The sequence below is a fragment of the Physella acuta genome, unplaced genomic scaffold, assembly GCF_028476545.2.
Source record: "Physella acuta isolate Inbredline_101_S28 unplaced genomic scaffold, ASM2847654v3 ptg000571l, whole genome shotgun sequence".
NCBI classification, from domain to species: domain Eukaryota; kingdom Metazoa; phylum Mollusca; class Gastropoda; family Physidae; genus Physella; species Physella acuta.
The window spans coordinates 1-25,440 of NW_026732090.1; the positions used below are offsets into that span (position 1 = coordinate 1).

A 25,440-nucleotide genomic window follows, 5' to 3' on the forward strand; every position below is an offset into this window, starting at 1 on the left:
CATGTTTTTATTTCTTTTGCTGAACTATTAAGCCCCTAAAACATGCTAACGTCAATTTAGAAAAAGCTTGTTGGTGTATTGTTAACTAAGAAACCGGTTATTTTCTGCAACGATTTTAATGATCGCTCTAGCTTTTGTAAACCTCGACCTTTTTGGGCAATGCATAGAAATTATATTCAATTATTAAATGAAATAAAGGGTCGACCATTCTGAAATGCTATATAAAAATTTACACGGTGTCAAAATCACATATTAATTTGCCAATTCTTTCGTTTTGTTGAACGTAAAACATTTAGTCTTTTACGCATTTTTTGTAGGGGTGGGGGTGGAATGGGGGGTAGAATGTATATGTTTTCCACACAAATTCCATTTCGTTGGGGGGGATGGCGGTAGACTCTTTTCGCCCCCCCCCCCCCCCCCGAAGAGATGCCTGGAAGAAACTCTGTATGAAGTGAAAGGCTACTACATTTTTTTTTATTTTCGACCGTTTGACATAAGCCAACCTAGTTGTTTGACATTATCGCATTTGGGTCCCTCACGTCTTGTTAGATGCTGCGAATCTATGTTTAACGGTGTATTTATCTCTAATCAGTTAACAATGTAATAGTTAAACCCCCGCCTCATTGTCAACGGGCACGATTATACTCTCGTCTTGTGATGCTACAAACTAGCTGAGTTTCTTTCATGCATCTCTATCTTCGAGGGGGAATTAATATGAAATTAATATACAAAATATATACTTCAACCATTCCCCGCCCCCCTTAAAATAAAAATGTTTGAAATAAACACTGCTGACTAGGGCTCACTTAGGATCGCCCTTAATTGTCACACTTCTCTAGAGATGGTCAGCCTTTAGCGGTGTTGCGAAAATGTGACGTCACTTAAAGTTTTAAGTTTAATTATTGCAGTTATCAAGCACTTTAAGCAGATATATTTTGAAAATTATATTACAAATGATCAATAGACTTTATTTTGACTCGGGATCGCTGAAATTTGACGTATGCTGTCCGCCGGTCGTATGGCCTATTTTGTTATAAGGGATGGAGAGGGGTGCAACCTTAAAGGGAGACAATTCAATATTTTAAGAAATTGTTGTTACATTGAAAACAACTGCTATGCTGGTTGAATATCGTAATTAGACAAGGATAGGGGGAGGGGGTGTAAAAAATTGCCCCCCCCCAAACCCCTCCCTCCCCCCCACTGACATCAACTCTAGCAGACAGTCATGCACATTATCAAAAACGTCATTTGTTTTAATCAGTTAGTTTAACACAAGCCAGCAGATGGGAACGCAAATGTTGCGGTTGCAAAAGCTTATAAGACCAATAGTTTTACTTCTATGCTAGGCTAGGCAAGTCTCAGAGTATGTGCCCATTGAATAGGCTCATAACTTAAGGCTTACGTTAAAATAATTTCTTAAAAGCAGGATTATTTAAAAAAAAATATTTTAGGATATTATCTACCATTAATTATGCTTCAATAAAAACCATTAATTGAAAGACCAAATTTCGAAGCTATTTTAAGAGTATGGCTTGATATTTTTGTGTGGATACCATTTAATTTATAGAATATGAATATGTACGTAACTTTGATAAGACTATTGAACTGTCTCATACAGTTAGCGCATGCTGCAAATGTGGGCGTCACCGCTTGAAAATGATTGGAATGCATTTATCATTTAAGTACCGTGTGTTTAGAATATGCAAAACAATAAAATACATTTTTTCTCTTAGTCACTTTTAAGTCATTTTCTTGAGATTAAATACTCTATTGACTATTAAATTTAGAGAAATGCGTGAATATATATTAGATCTAAATCTATGACTAAAGTAAAAGTTAAGTAAGACTTTCGATCGCCACTCAGCTGTTTCCCCCAGAATGATGTCATTACGACTCAGGGGAGCCAATCAGACGGAGTCGTCGGGTTTGACCTCCATGCGCAAGCACCCTCGTTTTGGCGTGGAGAGATGTCAGCCATTTTGTTGGGCGAAGAAAGTATTTAATAGCAAATTTATGTGTGAAAAATAGATCGACATGAAATGGATCTTAAAAATGTGTCATATAGCTTAAACAGTCATTTTTCTAAATTGGTCGCTGGATAGTGCTGTGATCACTGAAAAATAGGCTAAATTACAATAGTTTTGAGCCAATCTCTGCCCTAGCGACCCGTTTCCGGGCTCGATCGACTAGTGACAACAAATCCTCAAGTCTGTCTAATTAATGTCTCTGTTCACATAACACGACAGATTCATACGTTTATGTGCGTGCATTAAACATAACTGTGATGAACGATTAAGTGTTTGGCGAACATTTAGCAGTTAATGAATTAAGAAATTCAAGATGTCGGCAACCGCAAGAGGACCAGCAACACTTCACACAGTTCACGAATCTGTGGTGGTCGATAGGCATGATCGGCATTTGGGTTCATCCAAAGGAAAAGAGGTAGTGTTTCATTTACTAGACTTTAGACTAAATACTAGATCTAGATTCTAGATCTAGTTTAAATTATAGTTTGTAACCCATTTTTGTAGTCAACTGTATTAGTCTTCCCTCTTGCCTATAAGTCAGAATCCAGGCCTTGTACCAGATCTAGATAGAGATCTAGAAATACAAGAAATTTATCATCCATGTCACTCAGTAGTGAGATCTGTCATCTCTACTCTAGTCAGTCTGGTCTAGACTCTGGTCTATTCTAGATCTAGAAGTCTAGAATTTACCAGCAGAAGCCGCCTAATGAATCATGATATTAAAACCAAAAAGTAGGAAACATAAAGAAATGAACACTTCATCTTTTGATGATAGGCTACTGAGTTTTATTTATTAATGACTAGATTGTAGGCCTACCTAAATCATCTAATATTATAAAAATTTACTAATTAGCTTTAAATCATTCTGATTAGGCCTACTCTCTTCAGTTATTCTAGGTCTAGTGCATATTTTTTTTCTGTACTGGAGTCTAGAATAGGCCTGTTTTATTTATAGGCGTAATAATTGATTTCATCAAACATTACTATTGGCCTAGGCTTAGTGGCTTAGTACTTTATTTTTACTTTAATGACCATAGTTTTTACTTTTGCATTAGCTGTTTTACAATGAATTATCAGGGTGTCTGTGCAAACGAGGCATCTAATAATAGAGCACTCTCAAATTAAAGGGGGGGGGGGAATTTACAACCTCATGCTAAGTTTTTTTGTAAAAATGTTCATAGGCCAATGGTTTTGATATAATTATCTGGCTATAGTTACTTCAACCTGTTGTGAACAGATGATGAAAATAATAAACACAAGTTTTAGTAGAGATATTTGCACTGAATCCACAGTTATCTATGTATATAATTCTCTTCGTAGAGACATTAGAAAACACCACGCAGCTTAGCCAACACCCTCATCCCCACCTGTCCGGTGAGCTGTGGTTCACCCCAAATGTTTACAATCATAGAACAGGGTTAGTGACGACTATTAGGGGTAGATAATTTACTATGAAACGATTTGAAATGAAGAGGAGATAACAATTTCTGATTGATCTTTTCTTTATCTGTAAACTGTAAATGGCTGCTTTCACTGGGGGGGGGGGGGGGGGGGGGAAGAGGGAGGACGTGGGGGTTAGTGTTGAATTCACAAATTATGAATTGCTGATAAGCAGAAAATAAAACAACTAGATGGCGGCGTATACTACGTCGCAGGTCAGCTTTACTAATAATTAGTCAATTTTATAGACTACAAACACTCAGATTAAAACTAAACTGCAATATACATTTTTATGTTGAATAAAAGCTAAGAACTGATAATCACATGACAGTCATCATCTTTTCCCTTTTGTGCCCAAGACACATGGGCCCGCCATAGAAAGTTATTGTCACTTTACTGGTCTCTGGTAATTTTCTAGACAAGTGTTGTTCCTTTGTTAGTTGCTTTTCTGCCCCAGAAAAAAATTCAACATCCTTGCTAGCTTGTTGTGTTTATAGATCAAGTAACCTAAAATTATATTACACGTTTAATTTTCTAATGGGACCTTATGCATCTATTGCAAAGGCCATAAAGATGATCTGAAACATCATTTAAAATAATCTGTTAGGCCTATGTATATTTTTTTTACTGACAGTACTCTTATTTCGACTTTTCAACTTACTTATTAAATAACTTTTAACTTCTATTTTCTGGGGTGGGGGAACAACCTAGACATATCAGTAGCTATTTCGTTTTTATTATCATAGTGAAGTGACCCCATTTCTTTTTATTGCATTGTCTGCTCACTTTGCAGGAAAGTCTCACATTGTAAATTTACTTATTCAAGGCTTTTAAAGAAAACTATTTTTTCATGTAGATTTTTTTATGGTCATTTCTTTTAAATTTAAGAACTTGTTTAAATACATCTTTGGCTCCTTTGGTAAAATTTGTATGTGGTTTTGAAGTAATCATTTATGCAGTAAATTAAAAGTTAGGCATGTTTCACTGAAAGCATCTGAAGCTTTAGAAAATAATAAGTAATTTCTTTTGATTTCTTCTACCAAAGGGTACTGATGAAAATACAACTACACCATCATCAACACGAGTTTCATCATCAAGGTCTAGGGCTAATGATGAACCTCACATAGGAAAATACCGTCTCATAAAAACAATTGGTAAAGGAAATTTTGCCAAAGTAAAACTCGCTAAACATGTTCCTACAGGAAGAGAGGTGAGTACCAATTACTTTATACACATCTATATACAACTTAAAATATTTATCTAATTTTAGTATTGCAATATTTTTAACAAAAACACAACTTGAAATTAATATTTTTAATTTCCAAGATGCATAATAATCTAGGGGAATCACATCTACATACAAATTGGCAAAATATTTTAATCCTTTCAGTTAAAATCAGTTTGTGTGCTGGCACCAAAATCAAGTATCTAAAGCTTTTAGTCACTACAAAAATTCTCCCGTTATGTTTCCATTTAATGTTTTATTTTCTCATAAATTAAAACAACCAGACTAATAGAATTTTAAAAGTTAACAACTACTGAAGATACATATTAATTCTCTTGAGAACATGTTTGTAATTAGAGAGCGTTGTTGAAGTTATTTGACCAAAGTTTAAGTATTTATTTAATAGGCAGTCTTAATGTCAAACAAAAATAAATTTGTATCTTTTTTTTATCGACAGGTTGCTATTAAAATAATTGACAAAACACAACTGAATCCCTCAAGTTTGCAAAAGGTAAGATACATTCCCAACAATGTATTTTAATTCAGCTTTTTATATGAATTAAAGTGCTAAATGCTTAATCAGGGAAATGACTTCCACATTATGGTTGATTTCTGAATATTACATCAGAATTGAATTTTTAGATGCAGTTTGCACTGTTCCACCGTGCAGCTAGAAACTTTTCCATCAATAGTTTTCATTTAATTTTATTTTAATCCATTAACAATTTAAAAAGTTTCTTTGCCACTCTAGAAACACAATTTACATTTACATTATTTAGTCTTCTTCTTGCTTGTAATCAGTAATGCTTGTAATCTATAACCATTGGATGGTTAGACATTTAATAATTATCTAATTTATGCTTCCATTTAGGAAATGCTAATAATATTACCTCTACCTTATCAGCAGCTATTTCATTTTTATTATTATTATGAAGTGAACCAGTTTCTTTTTATTGCATTGTCTGCTCACTTAGCTGGAAATCTAATTATTAAGTTACATGGTAATTTGTTTAAATTCAGAAGAGATTTTTATGAAAAGAGTCATAGTCGTATAGAAAGTGTTAAGTTATTCTAGTCAATACTTTTAGTATATCACACTTAGCTAGTTTTTTAACAATTCAGCTATTTATTTTAAACTTATAAATCTAAATATCATAAATCAGCATTGGCTAACCGTGTTGCTGTATAAAATGCTTTTACACTGAGATGTAATTACTATGTCTTATAAATCAACTAATTAGTCTCTATTTCAAATTAATTAATGAATTTGTATTATTTCTTTAAAAAAAGGTAGATATTTCAAACTTTTAAGAAGAGGGAAAAACTCAAATTAATAAGAATATTTGTGTCATAGAAATATATAAACTTGTAATAATTATACATATTGTTGATTTTAATGCATTAATTAATTAAACACTGTGTAAAGATATCATTAACAAAAAAAACTGTTAAAAGAGGATACATTTTTTTTTGTCATAGTGTGAAATTAAGTATACTAATTTTTATTCTTAGTGAATTTAAAGATGATTTGAAAGAAAAGTACTTTCAGTTTTGCTTTCACGTATCTTTTTTCAAACAAATTAAGTTATAGGTTTTTAAAAAGAGACTAACAACATATTTGTATTGAAGCTCATAAGTTGGCATTTACTGTCATAATCCTAAATAAGAATTTTTTTAATAAAATGTATTTCTCCTTTTCAGCTTTTTCGAGAGGTGAGAATTATGAAAATGCTTGATCATCCCAACATAGGTGAGTTTAACCTAAATAGCTACTGTGTGTAATAGTTTTAAAAACGTCACAATACTAACACTTTTTAAAAATAACTTTGCAGTTAAGCTTTTTGAGGTTATAGAAACAGAAAAGACTCTATATCTTGTTATGGAGTATGCAAGTGGAGGTGAGTCTTGTTTTCACATGCACTTTTGTTTATAAATTTCACGTGAATTTTTGCTTTTAGCGAAGTATGAATTTCTTAATACAACACTACAATTACTTTACAAATATTTAAAAAAACACTGATTAATAACAATTGATCTTAACTAAAAAATATAACATGCTTATTTTAATTACAGGTGAAGTTTTTGATTATTTAGTTGCTCATGGACGAATGAAAGAAAAAGAAGCGCGAGCCAAATTTAGACAGGTGATAGTATAAATTTGTGTAACACATATTTTAGTAGTTAACTAGTTTTTTTATAGCAATGATTTGTTCAGTTTATTATTTTGTATTATAACTTTTTATCCTTACTTCCATGTTTTTAATTATTTTTTTTTTTTTTGCATTAAAATTTCTGAAATTTGCTATAACTAAAATTTATAAATATATTATTTAATGTTTCAACCAACAGATAGTTTCTTCTGTTCAATACTGTCATCAAAAACACATTGTGCATAGGGATTTAAAGGTAATTAAAAAAACTATTTTCAGTTTTGAGCTCATGATCTTTTTTAAATAGCCTTATTTACAGAAGTAAATTATCCTATTCAATGTGCTGCACTAATGATTTCTTTAATTGTGTCTAATGTTTTTTCCCCCTACATTTTAGGCAGAAAATCTATTGCTAGACAGTGACATGAACATAAAAATTGCAGATTATGGTTTTAGCAACGAATTTGTTCCTGGCAACAAATTAGATACATTTTGTGGTAGTCCTCCATATGCTGCACCAGAACTTTTTCAAGGTAAACCAATCTGCTAAAGTGGCTGTCTTTTCTTCCTGACTTGACAATATTAGATAGTATGCATAAGTTTTTTTTTATTGCACTAATGTTTTCTGTATTTAAGTAAACTAATAAAATGGTTACTAAAAATCATTAAACTTAAAATTAAAATTGTGATACATACAAATAATGTTAATTAGTACAATAGTTTTAAAGTTAAGCAAACCTTGTAATGCCCTCTGTCCCATAAAATGTTCATAAAAGTAATGGCCTATAAATATCTGAGAACTTAAATAAAATGTTTTTAATATCGGAACTATTAATAAACTATATATAAACTGTTACATATGCAATTTCTGGTTTCTATAACAGGAAAAAAATATGATGGCCCTGAAGTTGATGTATGGAGTTTAGGTGTGATATTATATACTTTAGTGAGTGGATCTCTTCCATTTGATGGTCAAAACCTTAAGGTAATTTTGTATTTTTTTCATTTTTTAAATGTAATACCATAAAGGGTTCATCATTTTAGGACATCCACTTGAGGTACAAAAATTAAGCTTAGTCAATCAGGATGTCTGCATATTGTTTACATAAAAATGCAATAAACCTTCCTACAGAATGTACACAGTCAATGCCTGTGTTTTTTAAAATAAATGGCTCACAGGACTATGGTTTTTTAAAATAAAACATAAAAAAACGTTTATAATAATCTTTGTGTAAATACAATGAAAATAAGAATTAAACTAATTTACTTTCTTTAATAAAAGTATTGGTCATGAGATCTGTTACATGTTTTAGCAACCAATGCATTGATTTAAGAAAGCAATTTAGTTATATTTTAGTACATTTAAAAGTTAATTATTGAAACAGTGTCACTATATCCACCTTCAGTTTTTGGTCAACATAGGGAAAATTGTTAAAGGGAAAATTATAGATGCACTAACTAGTTATAGTTTTTTTAAAAAAATATTTTATTTATTTTACTTAACCTCTTTCCAGTATCTACTTTTAATATTTAGATAACACATTTATGGGGGTATATCAGCTTGTGTAAATTATAACTATTTCAAAGTACACATACACAAAATGCTTTTCTGTTTTATTTGGAAAGAGATTTTGCCCTTTGGCTGTCTTTAAAAGGTTATGCTGCCGCCTTCAAAAGAAAATTAAAATGGTTATCAGCTTGTATAGTTTTGGTTACTGTTTTGCCTTTCAGTTTCTGGGCAAGAGTTTTACATAGTGTTAGTTAAAAGTTCAGCTGATATTATCTGGTTCTTCTCTATAACATGTCTTCTTTAACAGCTCCCCCACCTCTTCTAATACAATGTCATGATGGGCGGGTGACGTTAGGTCTTAAGTGTGAACTTTTTGATGCTGTGAATGTGCTTTGGCTATTGGAAATTATATATCAAATTCATTGAAATACTGATTGAATAACTGAGAGTAAAAACAATTTATAAAATGCAAAAGCCTTGATTTCATTGAAAAAAAAATTAATTGCAGGAATTGAGGGAGAGAGTTCTTAGAGGGAAGTACAGAATACCTTTCTACATGTCAACGGATTGTGAAAATCTATTGAAAAAATTTCTGGTTTTAAACCCTTTAAAAAGGGCTAGCTTGGAGGTGAGTTGTATAACAGGCACAACTGAGAAGTTTTATTTGCAATAGTTTTATTTTTGGCCTTCTTGAAAGGAAAAAAAGTAAATTGTTTGTCAGATTACATATTGTAAGCTGACCATATAAAATGGTTGGCAACAAGACTGATTATCTTGTTTTCTTCCATCCATGTCGAGCTCTCCATTCTTTAAAAATTATAGTACTGTAGTCTTATATTTTACAATATTTGCTGGAAATCCAATCATTTACCTCTGATCTTTCAGTCCGTCTGATTTTTTTTTTCAACCTGCCCGAGAAACAAGATAAAACCTAATATAAATAGTATGCAATGTTTAATACAGATATTTGTAGTCTATTGTATGTAACGCAGGCTGCTGTTGCCCTATGACAAGGCTTAAAGTGTATAGTAATTATTTGTCAATCGCTTATATGAACTTTTTCTTTTGAGACATTAGGCACAGAGGGAGTTCAAAGAGCAATTATTACTAGTAACTATACTTTTCAGAGCATTTGAACCTTTTAAAAAATATATATTTTTAATATATTTTTCTTTCAGCTCTAAGGTAAAATAAACTAGACTATTTCAAGACCAGTATTTACATAATTTTAGAGATCTTTTGGCTTTTTTAAAAGCCTAGAAAAATGCATAAAAAGAACAAATAATATTATTTTTTTAATGTTGTAAAAAAATTAAATATTTTTCTTTATATAACATAGCCATTCACTAATTTTCTTTTCTTTCGCCAAAACTTTCTTTGATGCTCTTCTTCCCTTTATATTATAACTTCAGACCATAATGAAGGACAAGTGGATGAATATAGGTTATGAAGATGATGAACTTAAACCATTTATAGAGCCCCCTCCAGACATAAATGAACCAATGAGGATAGGTAATGACAGCAGCATCATTGCCACCACACAGCCCTTGCGCTCTTGCTTTATTCTTTTGAGCGCTGACTTTTTATCAAGAATTTTTACATCTTCTGTTGCATAGTTGGTCTTCCACTGGATGTCTTCATGTATCCTAACACCTTTTTAATACAACTTTGTCATGTGTTTGTAAGGAGGGCCATTTGCATGGTGCATGCTAGGGTGTTTAATGTTAAAAACTAATCCTAAGTCTTTGGAATTTTGTTTTGTTTCATTCATGTTACATCTTGGCAGGTGTTGATGAAATTTGCATCAGGTACTGTTTTTAGTTTTTTCCATTGCTCACCCTATTTTCTAGATTTCCAGTTGTGTACCCAGGTTTGATGTAGAAGGGCCCTCCTTTTTCTGGAAAATTTTTACTATGCTTTTTCTCAGAAAAACATGTTTATTTTATTGCTCAGACAATAATGAAAGACCGCTGGATCAATATGGGTTATGAAGATAGAGAATTAAAGCCATTCAGAGAGCCGTCGAAAGACGAACTAGACTCACAACGGATAGGTAATTGTTGTGTGACACTCCTTCGCTTGAGATTTCCTACAATCCATCTCCTTTGCTCATTCTGGTAAAAAAAAGAGCATTTGGTGCAACCAATTGGCATCAATCATTTTACTATAATAATCATGAATCATTCAAAACTCCAAATAGTTAGGATTTCTAAAGCATTAGTTACACCTGAGACTACAGAAAGTAAGGTAAAACCATATGAAAGGTAAATTTTGTCACCTTGTCTAATGTAAGAAAAGGCATGTACTTGTAGCATAGTAATTGGGTTGTTTTTTTTTTTGTGTAAGAAAATGTGTGAAGAATGCATGCTTATTTGTACTGTTTTGATTTATTTTCAAGTATAGTTGAACAATTTAGATGTAATCATAAAAAATGGAGATTTTTATCCAACTTTCAAAGTTTTAAATTGTCTGCTTGACTTAAAATATACATTATCTTTATTTCCAAATTAATTTTAAACCTGACACTTGTTTTCTGTCATTTTAAAATATACTCTGCATATTTCCTGATGTACATAACAAATAGTGTTTTTTTTTTAAAGCATATTTTTAAAAGCTCATGTTTATTAGCTAAATGTTGTACAGTGGTATTTTAGGAACTTCAATATACAGTTGTGTGCATGGCCCAAAAATGTGCATGAAATGTTTTTCAGTTTCTGTTTTGCAGCTATATTTTTTTTACCAAACCATACACTTTGTAAATATTTCAAACTGTTAGCGACTGCACAAGTAAGAATATAAAAATCTTGATTTGAAAAAAAAAATTCAGCATTGCACGGTCCTCAATAACCTGCGACAAAAATAATTTTCTTTTGTGCTCTATCTTAATTCTTCTTCTCTATGTAAAAGGGCTGTGTGTGGACTTAATACAAATTTAATTAGATATTTTTCATTAATATAATTAAATAATTGATAAAACATTTTTAAAATTTAGACTTGTTTTATGACTTGATTTTTTTATTGTAGAACTTATGATCAACATGGGTTACAATCGCAAGGATATTGAAGAGTCTCTTAAAATGCAAAAGTATGATGATATCCATGCTACATATCTGCTTCTTGGCAGACGTACAACAGACGTAAGTAGTTTAGTAAGTGTCAATCTTCTTAGTTAAATTGAATTCATGGAATGCAGCCTCCTTTTCAATCAAGTTTGTCATATTTATTAGCTGAAGATAGTATGTGCCATAACTGCTGAACAAACGTTTTATTTTTTCAATGAATTTTTCCATGGTACAAATAACACATATGTATAGCAAGAACATTACTGTTTTTTTTCCCTTCTAGCCTTAATTGTGTTAGTTGGCATGATTCAGGTTTGAAAATATATTTATGTACTGTTCAGTGCATTAATATATCTTGACGCATTATCTAGTTCAGAAACCGATAATATATAGTTATACATGAAGACATTGGTGGCTAATCTTAGAAATTAAATATGTATTAACAGCATGTTATGTCTGATCTACCTTTCAGTTGGAAGGCAGTGATAGATCAGGTAGCAACTTATCTCTCCAGCAGATACGGGTTCCATCATCACGACCTCATGATAATAATAGTTCTAGCCAATCTCCAAACAAGGTGCCTCGAAGCCAGTCAGCCACCAGCAGCTCAAATAATCAGAAGCCACGTCGTTACAGTCAGGGTGGAGAAAATAATGGCAATGGTAATTTGTTTTTTGTAAAATAAAAAAGATATAATGGGAATATATATTTCTTAAATGTTTTTAAAATTCCTTTAGCTTTTTATACATCAGTCCTGCATGTATTCTTTGATAAAAACATTAAAGTCATTAAGCAAAATAATTTCTGAAAACTTAATTATTTAAATTATAATAAAGTTATACTATGTGCTTGCCTTTAAAGGTTCGGGGAGTGTTAGTGCATCCCAGACACAATCAAATTCATCCCGGAGACCAACTACAGAATCTGCTGCCACCAAACAGAGTACTTTAGAAGAAAGAATGGGCAAAGTTTCAGTTGGGGGTGGAAATAGTAACAGTGGTGTTCCTGTAGTTTCTTCAGATTCTCCAAAGGTAACAGTATTTGGTTGTCATGTGAATTTTAGAATGTTTGTTGTACAATTATTTTTTCCACCCCGTTTTTTAAATTGACCTTTTGTTTTTGTATTAGCAAGGGGTTAAAACTTGAAAAATCCCTCTTTATTTAAATAAAGGTACTATTTATGGCTTGATGTGTAAATAACAACCAGTAACTGCACATTTTCAAAAACATCTTTGTTTTAATTATTTTTTTTATTGTACTACACGTTCGAATGCTCTGTTTATAATTTCTGATTCTCCAAATGCATGAATGCCAGCTTGCAAAACCTAAAAAATTTTAATAAGTTCCAAAATCAGCTTATAGTTTATCTCTGCCAATTTCTTTATCAATAGATAGTTTTATAAATTTAATCACACTATCTACAAACCCATGGCAGCTGGTAATACTTTTGTTGAATAATTGTCAAAATTTCACTACATTGAAGTACAGTTACAGCCATTTAAACATGCATCATACTAAAAATATAAAAAAGCCTCTACACTATTCAATAATAAATATGATGCTCTGGATTTTCAGGTGATCATTGCATGTCCCTTTTTTCTTTTTGAATAAAGTTTAAAGTGGCCACTAAATAACTCCTGAAACGTTTTTTGCTTAGTTTCCCATAAAAATCATTTTAGCTTTTCAGCTTTTCAAGATGTTAGTTTTTAATACAACCAGTGAAATTTGAGTATTATATTAAATACACTTTTATTCTGGAATCAGTTTTAGTTCTTGAAAAAAGCTTTAAAAATTTTTGTTTAGCCACTAACACCATGGAATACAGCTGAAATTATTTAAAATAACTGTATAAAATTGTAAAAAAAAACATTTGAGTGAATGCTATATGTTCAGCTATAGAAACAACTGTTGAGTATGCATGCCTTTACACGGCCTGTACGTCTCTCAGATTCAAACAGGCAAGAGCACAGCAAATCATTCAGACAGTACAGAAGTTGTTAGTTCACTCAGCAATAAGCCAAAGAGTCCTTCAAAAAACTCCATAGATTCTCCTAAGGTATGGGGAAAGTACTGTGAAATGATCATATCTTTCTGCTTTGTTTTATGCTTTTATTGGGGTGTGGTTGACTATTATAAATTACACTATCTACTAGCAAAATGTGTGTGTATTATATGATATATACATATTTATATATATATCTACATTTATTAATCTACTGGTCATGCACTTAAACCATACAAAGTATTTAGTTAGCTATAAACATATTTTTCAAAAACATTACTTTCAAATATGAAATATTAAAATAAGTTTTAAAAATAAAACCCTAGTACTTGACCGCCTATTTATTTCAATCTGTGTGTGATAACATTAATAATATTATACAAGACACTCCTTTTACTAATATCTTCTTTAATGTGGATCACGGGTTGGGAAACATCACTTAAAACAGCCAAAATACAGATTGATAAATATTTAAGCTTACAGATAAATTTGGAGAGGCAGCGAAATTCTTATTGTAATTTTAAGTTAATTTGCATCTAATTAGATTTTAAAAGGGTGTAAAAGATATACATATAATTTAAGTTTTTAAAAATTGCAATTAAATTTATATTATGTAATGCTAGGGCTGCCTACTTTCACCATTTATTCTGTAGTTTCACAGTGTAGACTATGTTACTGTGTTATTAGGTTGAAACTTTTATGTATTTGTCATAAAGTAAAAATCTAGTTTTCGGAAAATTAGTAAAAATGAGTAAAAGTATATTTAAAAGGCAACAAGCCTTTTGCTTTTAAATTTTGAAATATTTATCAACTTTTGTTTCCTGTGCCTGGTGGCTTATAGTCTGCTTGTTTGTTTACAGATGATAAATTTGGCAATAATTATCTTGTAAATGGTAATTTAAATAAGCAGATAATGTTCATATGATCTGTGTAAAAAAAATTGATAGAATACAGTTAAAGTGCATTACAATGGAAAATAAATGCTTCTGTTACTGAAAATTAAGTGGGGGTGCTGCAGCCCTGACATCTATGCAATACAATACAGATGGAAGGGGGTTAGGGTTAAGACCGAATGAGGAGAGCATACCAACAATTTTAGTATGGCCCTGCCTGGAAAAACAAGTTTCTCCTTATTAGCTTATTATTCTGAAAATATACAACTAATTTAATGAGTATTCAAGAAATCTTTTTTTTTTATGTATTAGTCCTTTTGCACCAATCCTGCCATAATCAACATTATATTAACAAATTTGGCACTTTCCCAGCTAATTTTAAACAATTTATCCAGAAATCATTTTATAATAAATACTCAAGGTACCTTATATTTCCACACAAAAAAAAAATTCATTCTTTAACAAATGAGCTGATGGTCATCTTCATACAATACATATATGTAAAGAAATATTACAACTGTAGCTCTGCAACTTATAAAGGCAACTCTAGTAGTGATTAGTAGAGTCATTTATATATATATTTTCTATTAGATGCATGCCAGAAAAGGTTCAAATCATTCCACTTCATCATCTAAAGAGAACACAGTCCCATCTTCGCGTCCTAAGACTCCTAGGGGCTCAACGGAGGGCATGAAGGTATGGGGTCAAGAAAGCTGGTTCTTGGCTCATAATTTGTCAGTTATCCAGTTTGACTAATTTCTTTTTAGGTAGTCAAGCTAAAAAAAAATGCAATCTCCTTATTTAAAATCTAAATTAGTCTGATGGCCCAACCCTTTGTGTAATTAACTATTATTTATATTCACAACAAAAAAATAATATTTAGCTTTGTTTAGACGTAACTCAAGATCTAATCAGTATGTATTTGGAAATCATTATTAGTTTTTTAAAAAGTTCAAATATTTGCAGCTGAACATTTAGCTTATAGTACTTATACTATAATTATATAATAATATACTTAAATTAAAGCCTATTTATAATACTGCAACCCTTTTATTTAAAATTTTCAGTAAAACTTTGCATGTTTAAGGAATGGAAGCCTTAATTAATTTGATGCTTGCATGCTAATTTATTATGCTTATTTTTCTACTAACATAATATTTTATTTTCATCAAGCCTTTTAAAAATTATCGATGCTGTAACTGTAATAGCATTTGGTAACAGAAACCTGTATAAAGTTTTTATAAATGCTTTTTAAAAGTAGAATAAAGACATTTATTTTTTTAAATTTTGGTAGATCATATTTATCTTAATAAAAGTAACTGATTTTAATTAATTTATTTCCTAAATGTATTTTATAGTTCCTAGAAATTCAATTTTTAGCTTCTGTTCAAATTATTTTTAAAATGATTTAAAACTAGCTTTGAAACATTTTTAACAATGCAGCATAATATTTAATCAGCTGTTTAATTTTATTTTTCTCTATTCACATTAATTACAAAATTACATTAAATTAAGTGGCATTTTTCTGGCTAAGATGCTGTATTTTCATTGATGCAAAGAATAATTATCTTTTAAAAAATTAAGTGGCAAAAGGCCTTAAAAAACTACAAAACACTCAATAACACTATCACGACTTGTTTAAAATAAAAAAGAAGATGGGTGTGTTGTGCATCATACTTGTTGCCACATCTAGCTTCTTTAACCCGCAAAAATTGGCATAATTATACATTTGAAAAAATTTGATTTGGTATCAGTTGTTGTTTTTTTTTTTTTATTCTTTCTAATATTTAAAAAAAAAAAATAAAAAAAAATGTTAACTCTAATTAAAATTAGATCACTGGTCAGACTGCAATACGAGCAACAATGCCCACTAGGAAGAGCAATCATTCAGCATCTGCTACATCATCTGCAACTCCAAAAACTATAATGAGCCATAGTCACAGTACAAGCATTCCTCGGCGTAGTACATTTAGTCCAGGAGATAACAGGGCAGTTACACCTGGTGAAAAGCCAAGGCCAACTAATGGACAAGATACACGCAGGTATTTTATTCTGTTAAAAAGCTTTCGCAGTAATGGGAAATCTGCATAAATTCATAATATGATTCTTTGATATGGATTCCAATAAATCCCAAATTTTAATAATTTTGGCATTTTTAAAAATTATGTTGAATTAATAAAAACTTTGAAATAACTTAAATGTCTGTACTATTGTTTTATTGTGCTAATTGTAAATTTATTACAGTTTTTAAAAAGCCATTCTATTGCTTTAAAATATACTTGTACCACAAATTTTCACTTTTTATAAACCTATTCTAGCAACGCAAGTTCAACACCACCAGAACCCCCAAGTAGTACAAGTTCAACTCCCACGCCATCATCAGCTAGACCGAAAGGACATGCAAAATCTAACAGCATGTCCCAATCGGCTCGAGCCAGTGAATTGCCTTCAACTATAAGTGATGGTGATCAAAGACCTACGTAAGTTCTTTTTTAAGTTTTCTTTAAAGATATTTTGAAGTACACTCATACCTGATTATGTTTTTGCTTATGTTAAAATGGTTACTCATATTTAGGACTGCTCCTGGAAAAACGCCTGCCATATCCCCTGGTGTAAAGCCTAATTTAACAAGAGGTACACAGGCAAGAAACACATTCCATGGCCGCGATGCACGTAAACAAGTGGTAAATCCTTATAATGGACCTGGTGGAGTAACTCAACATCCTGCAGACTCATCAAACATGGCTGGACAAAGGCCATCCTTTTTCAATAGGATAACTTCAAAGTTCAGTCGAAGGTGAGTATGTAAATAAGATATCTTTGCTTATTAGTTGTTCATTCAGTATTTCTATTTTTTGTTTTTGTTTAATTTAACAGAAAAGGTTGAATATTCATTCTGTCAAATCAGTTTCAATTTTTAAAAAACTTCTTGAAGCATTCATTTTCACCAGCAAAAGAAACCCATGTAAATGTTTATCATGAAGTTTTTAAACTGAAATTTATTAAAAACAATTCTCTCAAACTCTCATTTCTTTATTATCTTATTCAGTCCTGGAATGAGGTATTTATGTCTGATTTCTTTGCTTTGACATGTTGTTTGTTTGCACTTTCAATCCAAGTGTAAACTAGCTTTTTGTGAACACCGTTTTTTTTTGTATAGTTAGAGGAACGATGAAATTGATTACATGATAAATATAATATGATCCATGAAACCCATTTAATTCAGATACACCATACTAAAATGTATATTTTGCTTATATTCCTCAATTTAGTATACTATATGTCCACATCTTACTGATTGTCTGATTATCAGTAAACTTTTTTGTTGTTTACTGTGTGTCAGTGTGATTATTATGAAATTTTCTTTAATATAAAAATGAGTAGGATAAACTATCATGGATATTTTCAAATTTTGTGCATATTTATCCACATATTTATAAATTGCTTAGACATTAGGTACCAATTATAATAAGTTTATCAGAGAGCCTGATAGCTCATTTCACCGTCTCAGTCAATAATGCTTTACCCAACTATCCAGTGAGCTTTAAAAAAGTACATTTAAAAAAAATATTCTACTTAATTTAAGGTTATTTTATTAAATAAAATAAATTTTGAAGCTACATTCTCAAAAGTATTATGTATTTCCCACTCAATTTTAATCATACATCCTTTATTTAGTGATGCATTTTTAAAATAAAATGTAAATCGACAAATTCTTTAATGTCATTTGCAATTTTGATATATAAAAAAATGATCAGATTGTTCCTGTAAAAATTGTTTACCTTTTCCTAGATAAGAAATTTTAGTAGATGTGTGCCAAACCATAAACACTATCAAACTTCAACCAGTCTTATTCATCCTCCCCCATTCACATAAAGAGTTGTAATATGTTAAATATTGTTTAACTTTTCTCATAAGAAACATGTTTAAAAACTAAGTTGTTGCAACTTTTATAAAAAGAAATCTGGGTGTTTAGCGTCTAAGCACCTTCTTGTAGAGTAAAAAACTAACAAAATAATAATTTGTATCTTTATTGGCTAGTTATATCATTTTTTAACTAACTGGGGCTGCTCTTTTTTTTTAAACACTGTTTATGTATTATCAAAATTTCAGTTGGTTCTTTCTATAATTTATTTTGGTTTTGAAATTTAATATTTAAGGTGTTTTTTTTTTTTACACAAAAATAATTCTGATCAAATATCCTCAAAAAAATTATTTGGGCTTTGATAATTCTTGAAATTTCTTAGCAAACTGTGACCATTTTCTTTGAGTGCTTATTGTTATTCTATTAATAAACTTGGCCAAGTAACTTTTTCAGACATGAGAATCGACTGTGAAATGTTTTCCCAAAACTAAAAGCATTTTGTACATGTGTATGAAATTGTTTTTTAAAATGTTTTTTACCACTGCCATTTCCTATCAGTTTTTAAATTATTTGACCTAAGCTTTTAAAAAAGTTCATGTTGCATCATGATTGAATATGATTAGTATTATATGAGGCTTGCATGTGTTGCTACTGATTTGTTAAAGATGCTTTATTTTAAAAAGCTTATCCATCCTCAAAATAGTTAAATTATATTTTTTAAATAGCTTATTTATCCTCAAAAGCTATTGATACAAGGTAATTCTGTTCACTCCTTGTTATTTAAAAAAACCCACCCAAGACTGTTTCAAAATGTTAATCATTTTAAGATAATTTGTGCATCCTTACTAGCATGAAAAGCTGTGCTCTCATAATCATTAACTTTACTACCCCTCTTCTATTTTCACAGCAACAGATATAACTTTGTGGCTAGCATGGTTTTGTTCTTTAATTGCTGTTTTTTTAACAGAATAGAAAAAAAAATGTCATTGTTGCTTCTCTACCTCCATTGACTTGATGTCTTTCTCTTCCCCCAATGCCAACTACTAAATTTCAGACCTGAAGGTGGATTGCAGAGCTCCTCTCCCCATGCATATGCCAGCGGGAGGGCTCCCGCCCTGTCACCGTGAGTACATCAACACAATAAATTCAGAAAAGATTCTTCCCAGAAGATATGCAGTCCAACTTATCCCAGTCACATGAATGCACATAGACTATTTGGGTGCTGTTGATCAGCTCTCATGTTATTTTATTACAGCCTGTGGAGTAGATTAAATGTCTTTCTTTATACCCATAACGTTAATTTAGATTATGTCAAGCACTTAGTTTAAAAATTAGTATTCTATGATTGAAGTTAGTGTGGGGGCCCCAAAAGCATATATGTATCCTTGCATTGTCATGCTTATGCATACTTTTAAGAATGTAATTTATTGTAATCAATTATAATTCTAATAAAAATAGTTTGTAATTTTATGTAATATACATATAACATTTTCTGTGCAGTGACACTCATTTTTTAACTGCTTTTTTGCTAAATATACTAATTTTATTTTATTTTTATTAGTGCATGAATACCCTTCCTATGTTAAATTGAAATTTTTCACAATGTCTTGTATTTTTTTTTCCACCTAGATTTGTGTGCATAGCTAAATCCTAAATATTTGTGCCATGAAATCTAACGCTTCCAAATTTATATAAACTACTTCAGTATATATTGGTGTTTAGATACCAACAACTCATTTTGACATTTTTAGTATATGGAATTGTTTTGAGGTATGGATAATGCTACTTCTTTAGTACATGACCTACTGTTTTTATGTTCCTGATGTTTGAAATCAGTTCCATATTACCAATTTTACAAAAGAAGATTCAGATGGTTCCAAAACATTGTGGGTTTTACAACCTCCATTCTCATGATTTACACATGTAATAAGGGTTAAAAATGTCAAAGCAGGAAATAAAATGAAAACTTATCGAATGCTTAAAATTGTAAAATTTTGTATGGAAAGAGGGGTAGTTGTGTTTATGCAAAGTACTAGTATTTTGTTTAAAAAAAATCTTAAGGCACTACAATTTTAGTCTTGAACACCTGCTTTTGCAAATAATCCATAATTGCATATTGTTTTGTAGATGTTGTTTCATTTTGTCTCATCCCAAAATCTATTACTAATTGATTTATATTCCTTCTATTACTCTGTACATAGAACTATTCTTTTTCAGTATGGTTTTTCTAAAGTATTTTTACCCACGCTTCAGCTTCATGCTTGGTTCGGGTGTCACTGCCAATAGCTGTTTTTGTTTCTAATTTGCAGCCACGTTTTTCGCAGGTCTATGTCTGGGGAAACACGGGACCCAGAGGGTGTCAAACCCAGATCACTCCGTTTTACATGGAGCATGAAAACCACAAGTGCAATGGATCCCAATGATATGATGAAAGAAATCAGAAAGGTTGGTTAATGCATCTTTTTAGAACACTGAAATGAACTTCCATCGAATTTTCTAAAAATTCTTTTAAAAAGCAGTTATCTCCCCTCCCCTCTTGTTTATTATTTGTTGTAATTGTAATCGCCATAAGAATTTTATAAGATTGAAACAATTTGAATTATTTATTGAATAATTAAATATGAATGCAAAAAAATGCTATATATTTATCAGTTATCATTATTACATTACTGGTATATTATTATTACTACACAGTTTGTTGGTTGGTTGAAGGAAACCTTAGCATCATTACATATGACTGAAATTAAAATTTTGTTTTTAAAAATATTCCTATCATTTGTTATCTTTAATCATTTATAATTTCATTCATATTTTAATACATGTTAAAAAGCAAGGTAACAAGTATACTTTCTGCAGGTTCTGGATGCTAATAACTGTGACTATGAGCAAAGGGAACGTTACCTTTTGTTATGTGTACATGGAGACCCCAACACAGATAGCCTTGTTCAATGGGAAATGGAAGTTTGCAAGCTGCCACGCTTGTCACTTAATGGTGTTCGTTTCAAGCGCATATCTGGAACATCAATAGGATTCAAGAACATTGCATCCAAGATAGCAAACGAGTTAAAACTTTAGCAATCATTCTTTTAGCAATTATTTATTGTTGTCTTTATGTCTGTGGTTCCCACATAATGAGGATGTTTCTTTTTTGTTGTATGTTGTTTTTTTTTTGTGTGTGTGTAAGAATCAATAGTGCCCCTTAGATGACTTCTCAGGTTTGGTCCATTAAGGATCATTTGCTACTCCTTGTTAAAGTGAGGGTGAAAATATTTTATATTTATAATTCTTTCTGTAGACTTTTTTCTACATTTTTATTGTTAATGGACTATACCACCTGTACTAGTTTTAAATTTGATTTGGGTGGGTGGGGGTTGACTATCAAGTGATTAGTTTTTCTCTAAATAGTTGTGCTACAGTGTATAATTATTTTAATATACATGTACAAATAAATGTAATCTAAATCTGCTTGTTGAACAAATGGTGATTTATATGGCAAATTTTAATTTCTATTATGTCGACCAATATTAGTTTCCAAGGTCACCTTATTTTCATTTCATCACAAAAAGCTACATTATTTGTCATCTTTTCTTCTTCTAGATTAGATGGCTTTAATGATGTGGCTTGAGATGAAGAAATCAGTGGCCTCTGATGGAAACTACCAAACTGTCTACTGTGGGGTGCATCAGTTTAACATTTTTTATTTTATTAAAGAACAATACAAGCTGATGGACTTCATTTCTGTCTTCAATCATAGAACTGATAATCACAAACTGTGTACCATCTTACAAACCTTTTACGGCTGTGAACAATAACATAGTGCATATTTTGTTGGACTATCACGACTAAAAAGTGTTTAAAAAACTTCCTTATGCATATTAATCTGATTGGTAGAGGTTGAAGGAAAAAAAACTATACAATTTGAAATTAAATGTTTAGATTATGTGAAGAGAAAGAAAGTTTTATAATGATGTGCACACACATACAAATAAATGTATAAAAACACAAAACTGGTTTTAGAATGTTATGGTATTTATTAGACAAACACTTTTTTATAACAGTGATGTTATTTTTTATACATTAATTGCATTGTTAAGGTAGCATTTAATTTCAATATTGTTTAAACTGCTAACAAAAACAGTTGTGTTTAACAGCTCACAACATTATATTTCTTGACAGTTATATTTTTTTTAGTGCACTAGTAATGTTTGTTTGTTTTTTTAAATTTAAGAATGAAAAAAAATATTCTTGAATAGTTTAGCTATAGAGTACTACTTATACTACAGTTGAAAATTAACTTGATTATATTTTTAATTGCATTCAGTAATTTCATTTTGGTAATGTTTGTTTTTAGATGTCAAAATCTTGCACTTAAAATATTTTACACTGGTAAAAGTTTTACTTTGCTTATCAATTTGTCCAGTTTGTGCTTCTTTAATTTAATGGTATAAGCTAGTTTTAGTATTTTAATAAGTTTTTTTACATTATAAGTGTGAATTCAGGTTGAGATGACTCACAATTGATTGGTCACATGGTAATAAAAGAAATAATTTAAATAGCCTGCCACAACTTTGTGGAGATTTGCAATTTTGACTAACCAATTCTGAAAGACAATAGTAATACTTGTAGTTATGCACTTGAACTTCTACTTCTTAAAGTTGATTAAAAATAACTTATGAATTTTGAATAAGTAGGTATTTTTAACGGATGTTTCTGGTTCATTCAAATGGAAAAATTTAGTTTTTTTTCCTTCAAGCATCTGTTTATTTGACATTTTGTACTTTGATACACTTGGACCTATGTAAATTTTGTATAAAGAAAAATCTATTATTTCACATTGTACAGCACTATAAAAGTTTGGATTGGTTGCAATGTATGAAGTTAATTTCTTGGTTTGTTTCTGGTCTTTTCATGTACTTGTATTTAAAGAAAAGTACTAGAAAAATGAGAATTTAGATTTTATATTAAATGCACCTATTTTGCTTTTAGCAAATATTTGTCTTTTTGGTAAACAAGATTGGCTGATGGTGGTCAGTGTGACTTCATTATTCTTTTATGCAAGTCCTTTTTTTTTAGTTAATGGAAAATTCAATTCACCATTAAAACTTTAAAATATCAAAATTTAGAGAGAATAATAAACAAAATAAAATTGTCCACAGTTACATCATTTAAAAAAACTAAGACACCTTTTTAAAATAAAAACAAGTGTAGTTCTTGTACAACATACCTATTTGGCAAGTTATTACATTTTTCATGTACAAATTCTTACTGGGTTTTTAAATTCAAAAGTTCCTTTTAGGTTCAAACTATTTTGTAGTTACCCAGCTGGGTTTTGCATTATATTTTATGTATGGTTGCTTTTTTGTGATGTGACAGTTCTTTTATGTGATTTATTCCCAGTCTTGTATAGTGCATTTACCAGGAGGCTGATACTTTTTTCATTAAAAAAAAGCTAATTGAATTATTTCAACATTTAGGGTTAGAACATTTCTTGTCAGATGTTGTAAATACTCATACTAATTGCTGAGTGAATGTGTATAGGTATGTATGCCAAGAAAATCTGTACCCTTACTATGGCTGACCAAGCTGTAGAGCTGTAAAAAATATTTTAGCTTGTTCTAAGTAGCCTGTTATTTATGATTAGTTTTGTATGGATGAGCACATTTTAAAGTATTGTCACTGGTTGTTTTAAATTAGTGTGTGCAAATCAAGCTCACATTTCCACTTCTAATGAAAGTAGATTTAATGGTAAATTGTATTGCTGACTGAAATTCCAAGTCATTAATTAAAACATTTTTATTTGTAGCTGAACTAACTCCAGCACTGTTTTCTTTCCCCTCCTATGCAAAATAGATTCTTTGCTTTTTTTTTTTTGTCATTTTGGGCATATGTACCAAGATTTTTAAAAATTCATTTTTAGCTTGGAATCAAGCAGTTTTTAAATATAGTTGTACTTTCAATGCCTTTAAACTGGCACTCTGAGTATTAAAGTCCACATGAAAATGTACTGCAAAATTTTTAATTTGTTTTAAGTTCTTGGTTACCTAGAGAATATTTTTGTTAAAACTTTCTCTGGATCAAATTGTGTGGTCGGTTTTGGTCGTCATATTTTTCATGTTTCCTTATACCTGAAGTTTTTAAATGAAAAAGATTCCAATTCCAGATAATTGATTGTTTTTATTTCTTTAAAAAGAATTTACATCTATCATTTCATTGTTAAATATTAGAATGTGAGAAGTTGTGTGTAGACCTATTTCTTTACCTATTGATTGTTGGAATGCTGAAAGAACAAGTACAGTTATTTTAAAGAAAAGAATTGGATCATTGTATATTACTTTGAGCTGGAAGTTAATACAGACTTTAAAAGATTTATTATCAAACTGTTGAGAAATAATAGGCCTTTAGGATTTTAAGTTGCTTTACACGTGTGTAATACTTGGCTGGAAAAAAGTTGTCTGCCTTAGTAATTACTCATCAGAGATTTCATGTCTTAAATAAAAATTTATGAAATTAAAATATTTTGAAAACAAAATCTAATTTAGATCACAATTATGAAAATAGAACTAGGCAATAATAACATTTATACATATTGACATCAAATTTTTAGAAGTGTTGATGAATCATGGTACTAACAAGCACAATTTTCTATAGCAGAATTCAGATGACAATATTGGTATTAAAACTGTAAAAAGATATACCTATATTGGCAACTCTGTGATGTATTGAGTTACTGTGGTAGAATTCAAATTGTGTGTTGTTTGCCAGCAAAGGGCTTTCTTCTGCATTAAAATAACCTGTATGTCAGTTCATTGTCTATGGTTTGCAAAAATCCTTAACCTGGGGATTATCAAACTGTTTTTCCAATTTAATTGCACTTAAATTAATATAAATAATATATCAGTTGTGTGATTGAAAAGTTGAAAGTGTCAAAAAGTTTAGTTTGCTTGAACTGGTCATGTGATACATTTTTTTTTTCATTAAAAAAAAACTTACTTGTGGGCTGAAAGTAATTTTAAGAATGTTTTACATTGTGTGTAAGTTTTGACATTTCCATATGGCCACTTGTAGTGTTGTCCACTAACATTGAAACCCAGTAAATTTCATGGAAAATGTCTAGATTTTTTATTTTTATTTTGTGGTTTTTCGTTTTTGTAATATTGGCTGAAATATTTCTATTCAGCTTCTTCATTTAGAAGTTTTGAGCACTCTACCATTCATCAGTTATCATGCATTTGTTAAAAATGAAAACCAATTTTTAAAAGACTACTA

At 30.4% G+C, this 25,440-nt stretch overlaps 1 protein-coding gene across 17 annotated transcripts; it reads left to right on the forward strand.

Annotated features, from left to right (window-relative positions):
- The first annotated feature begins 1,945 nt into the window (after nt 1–1,945).
- On the forward strand, nt 1,946–25,285 carry LOC131946802 (MAP/microtubule affinity-regulating kinase 3). 17 transcript variants are annotated; one of them, XM_059307744.1, is made up of 23 exons: nt 1,946–2,442; nt 4,513–4,677; nt 5,150–5,203; nt 6,394–6,442; nt 6,525–6,590; nt 6,766–6,836; nt 7,042–7,098; nt 7,240–7,375; nt 7,727–7,827; nt 8,861–8,980; nt 9,765–9,864; nt 11,377–11,501; nt 11,887–12,076; nt 12,276–12,445; nt 13,363–13,470; nt 14,901–15,005; nt 16,143–16,351; nt 16,628–16,789; nt 16,885–17,106; nt 19,229–19,297; nt 20,484–20,619; nt 21,031–21,236; nt 21,772–25,285. In XM_059307744.1, exons 1-23 carry the CDS (start codon nt 2,341–2,343, stop codon nt 21,797–21,799), a joined length of 2,751 nt encoding a protein of 916 aa, XP_059163727.1. In that variant the 5' UTR covers nt 1,946–2,340; the 3' UTR covers nt 21,800–25,285. The 17 variants fall into 17 exon arrangements, with proteins under 17 accessions (XP_059163727.1, XP_059163729.1, XP_059163735.1 ...); XM_059307746.1 differs by having other exon boundaries at nt 11,377–11,489; XM_059307752.1 differs by having other exon boundaries at nt 11,377–11,489; nt 11,929–12,076.
- The last annotated feature ends 155 nt before the right edge of the window (nt 25,286–25,440 follow it).

Bases quoted from the DNA above. Each gene is read 5' to 3' on its own strand.
- LOC131946802 (XM_059307744.1), top strand. From the start codon at position 2,341: ATGTCGGCAACCGCAAGAGGACCAGCAACACTTCACACAGTTCACGAA. The intron at 5,204-6,393 runs GTAAGATACATT...TCTCCTTTTCAG, and splicing joins ATCCCTCAAGTTTGCAAAAG to CTTTTTCGAGAGGTGAGAAT. The intron at 17,107-19,228 runs GTGAGTATGTAA...ACTAAATTTCAG, and splicing joins ACTTCAAAGTTCAGTCGAAG to ACCTGAAGGTGGATTGCAGA.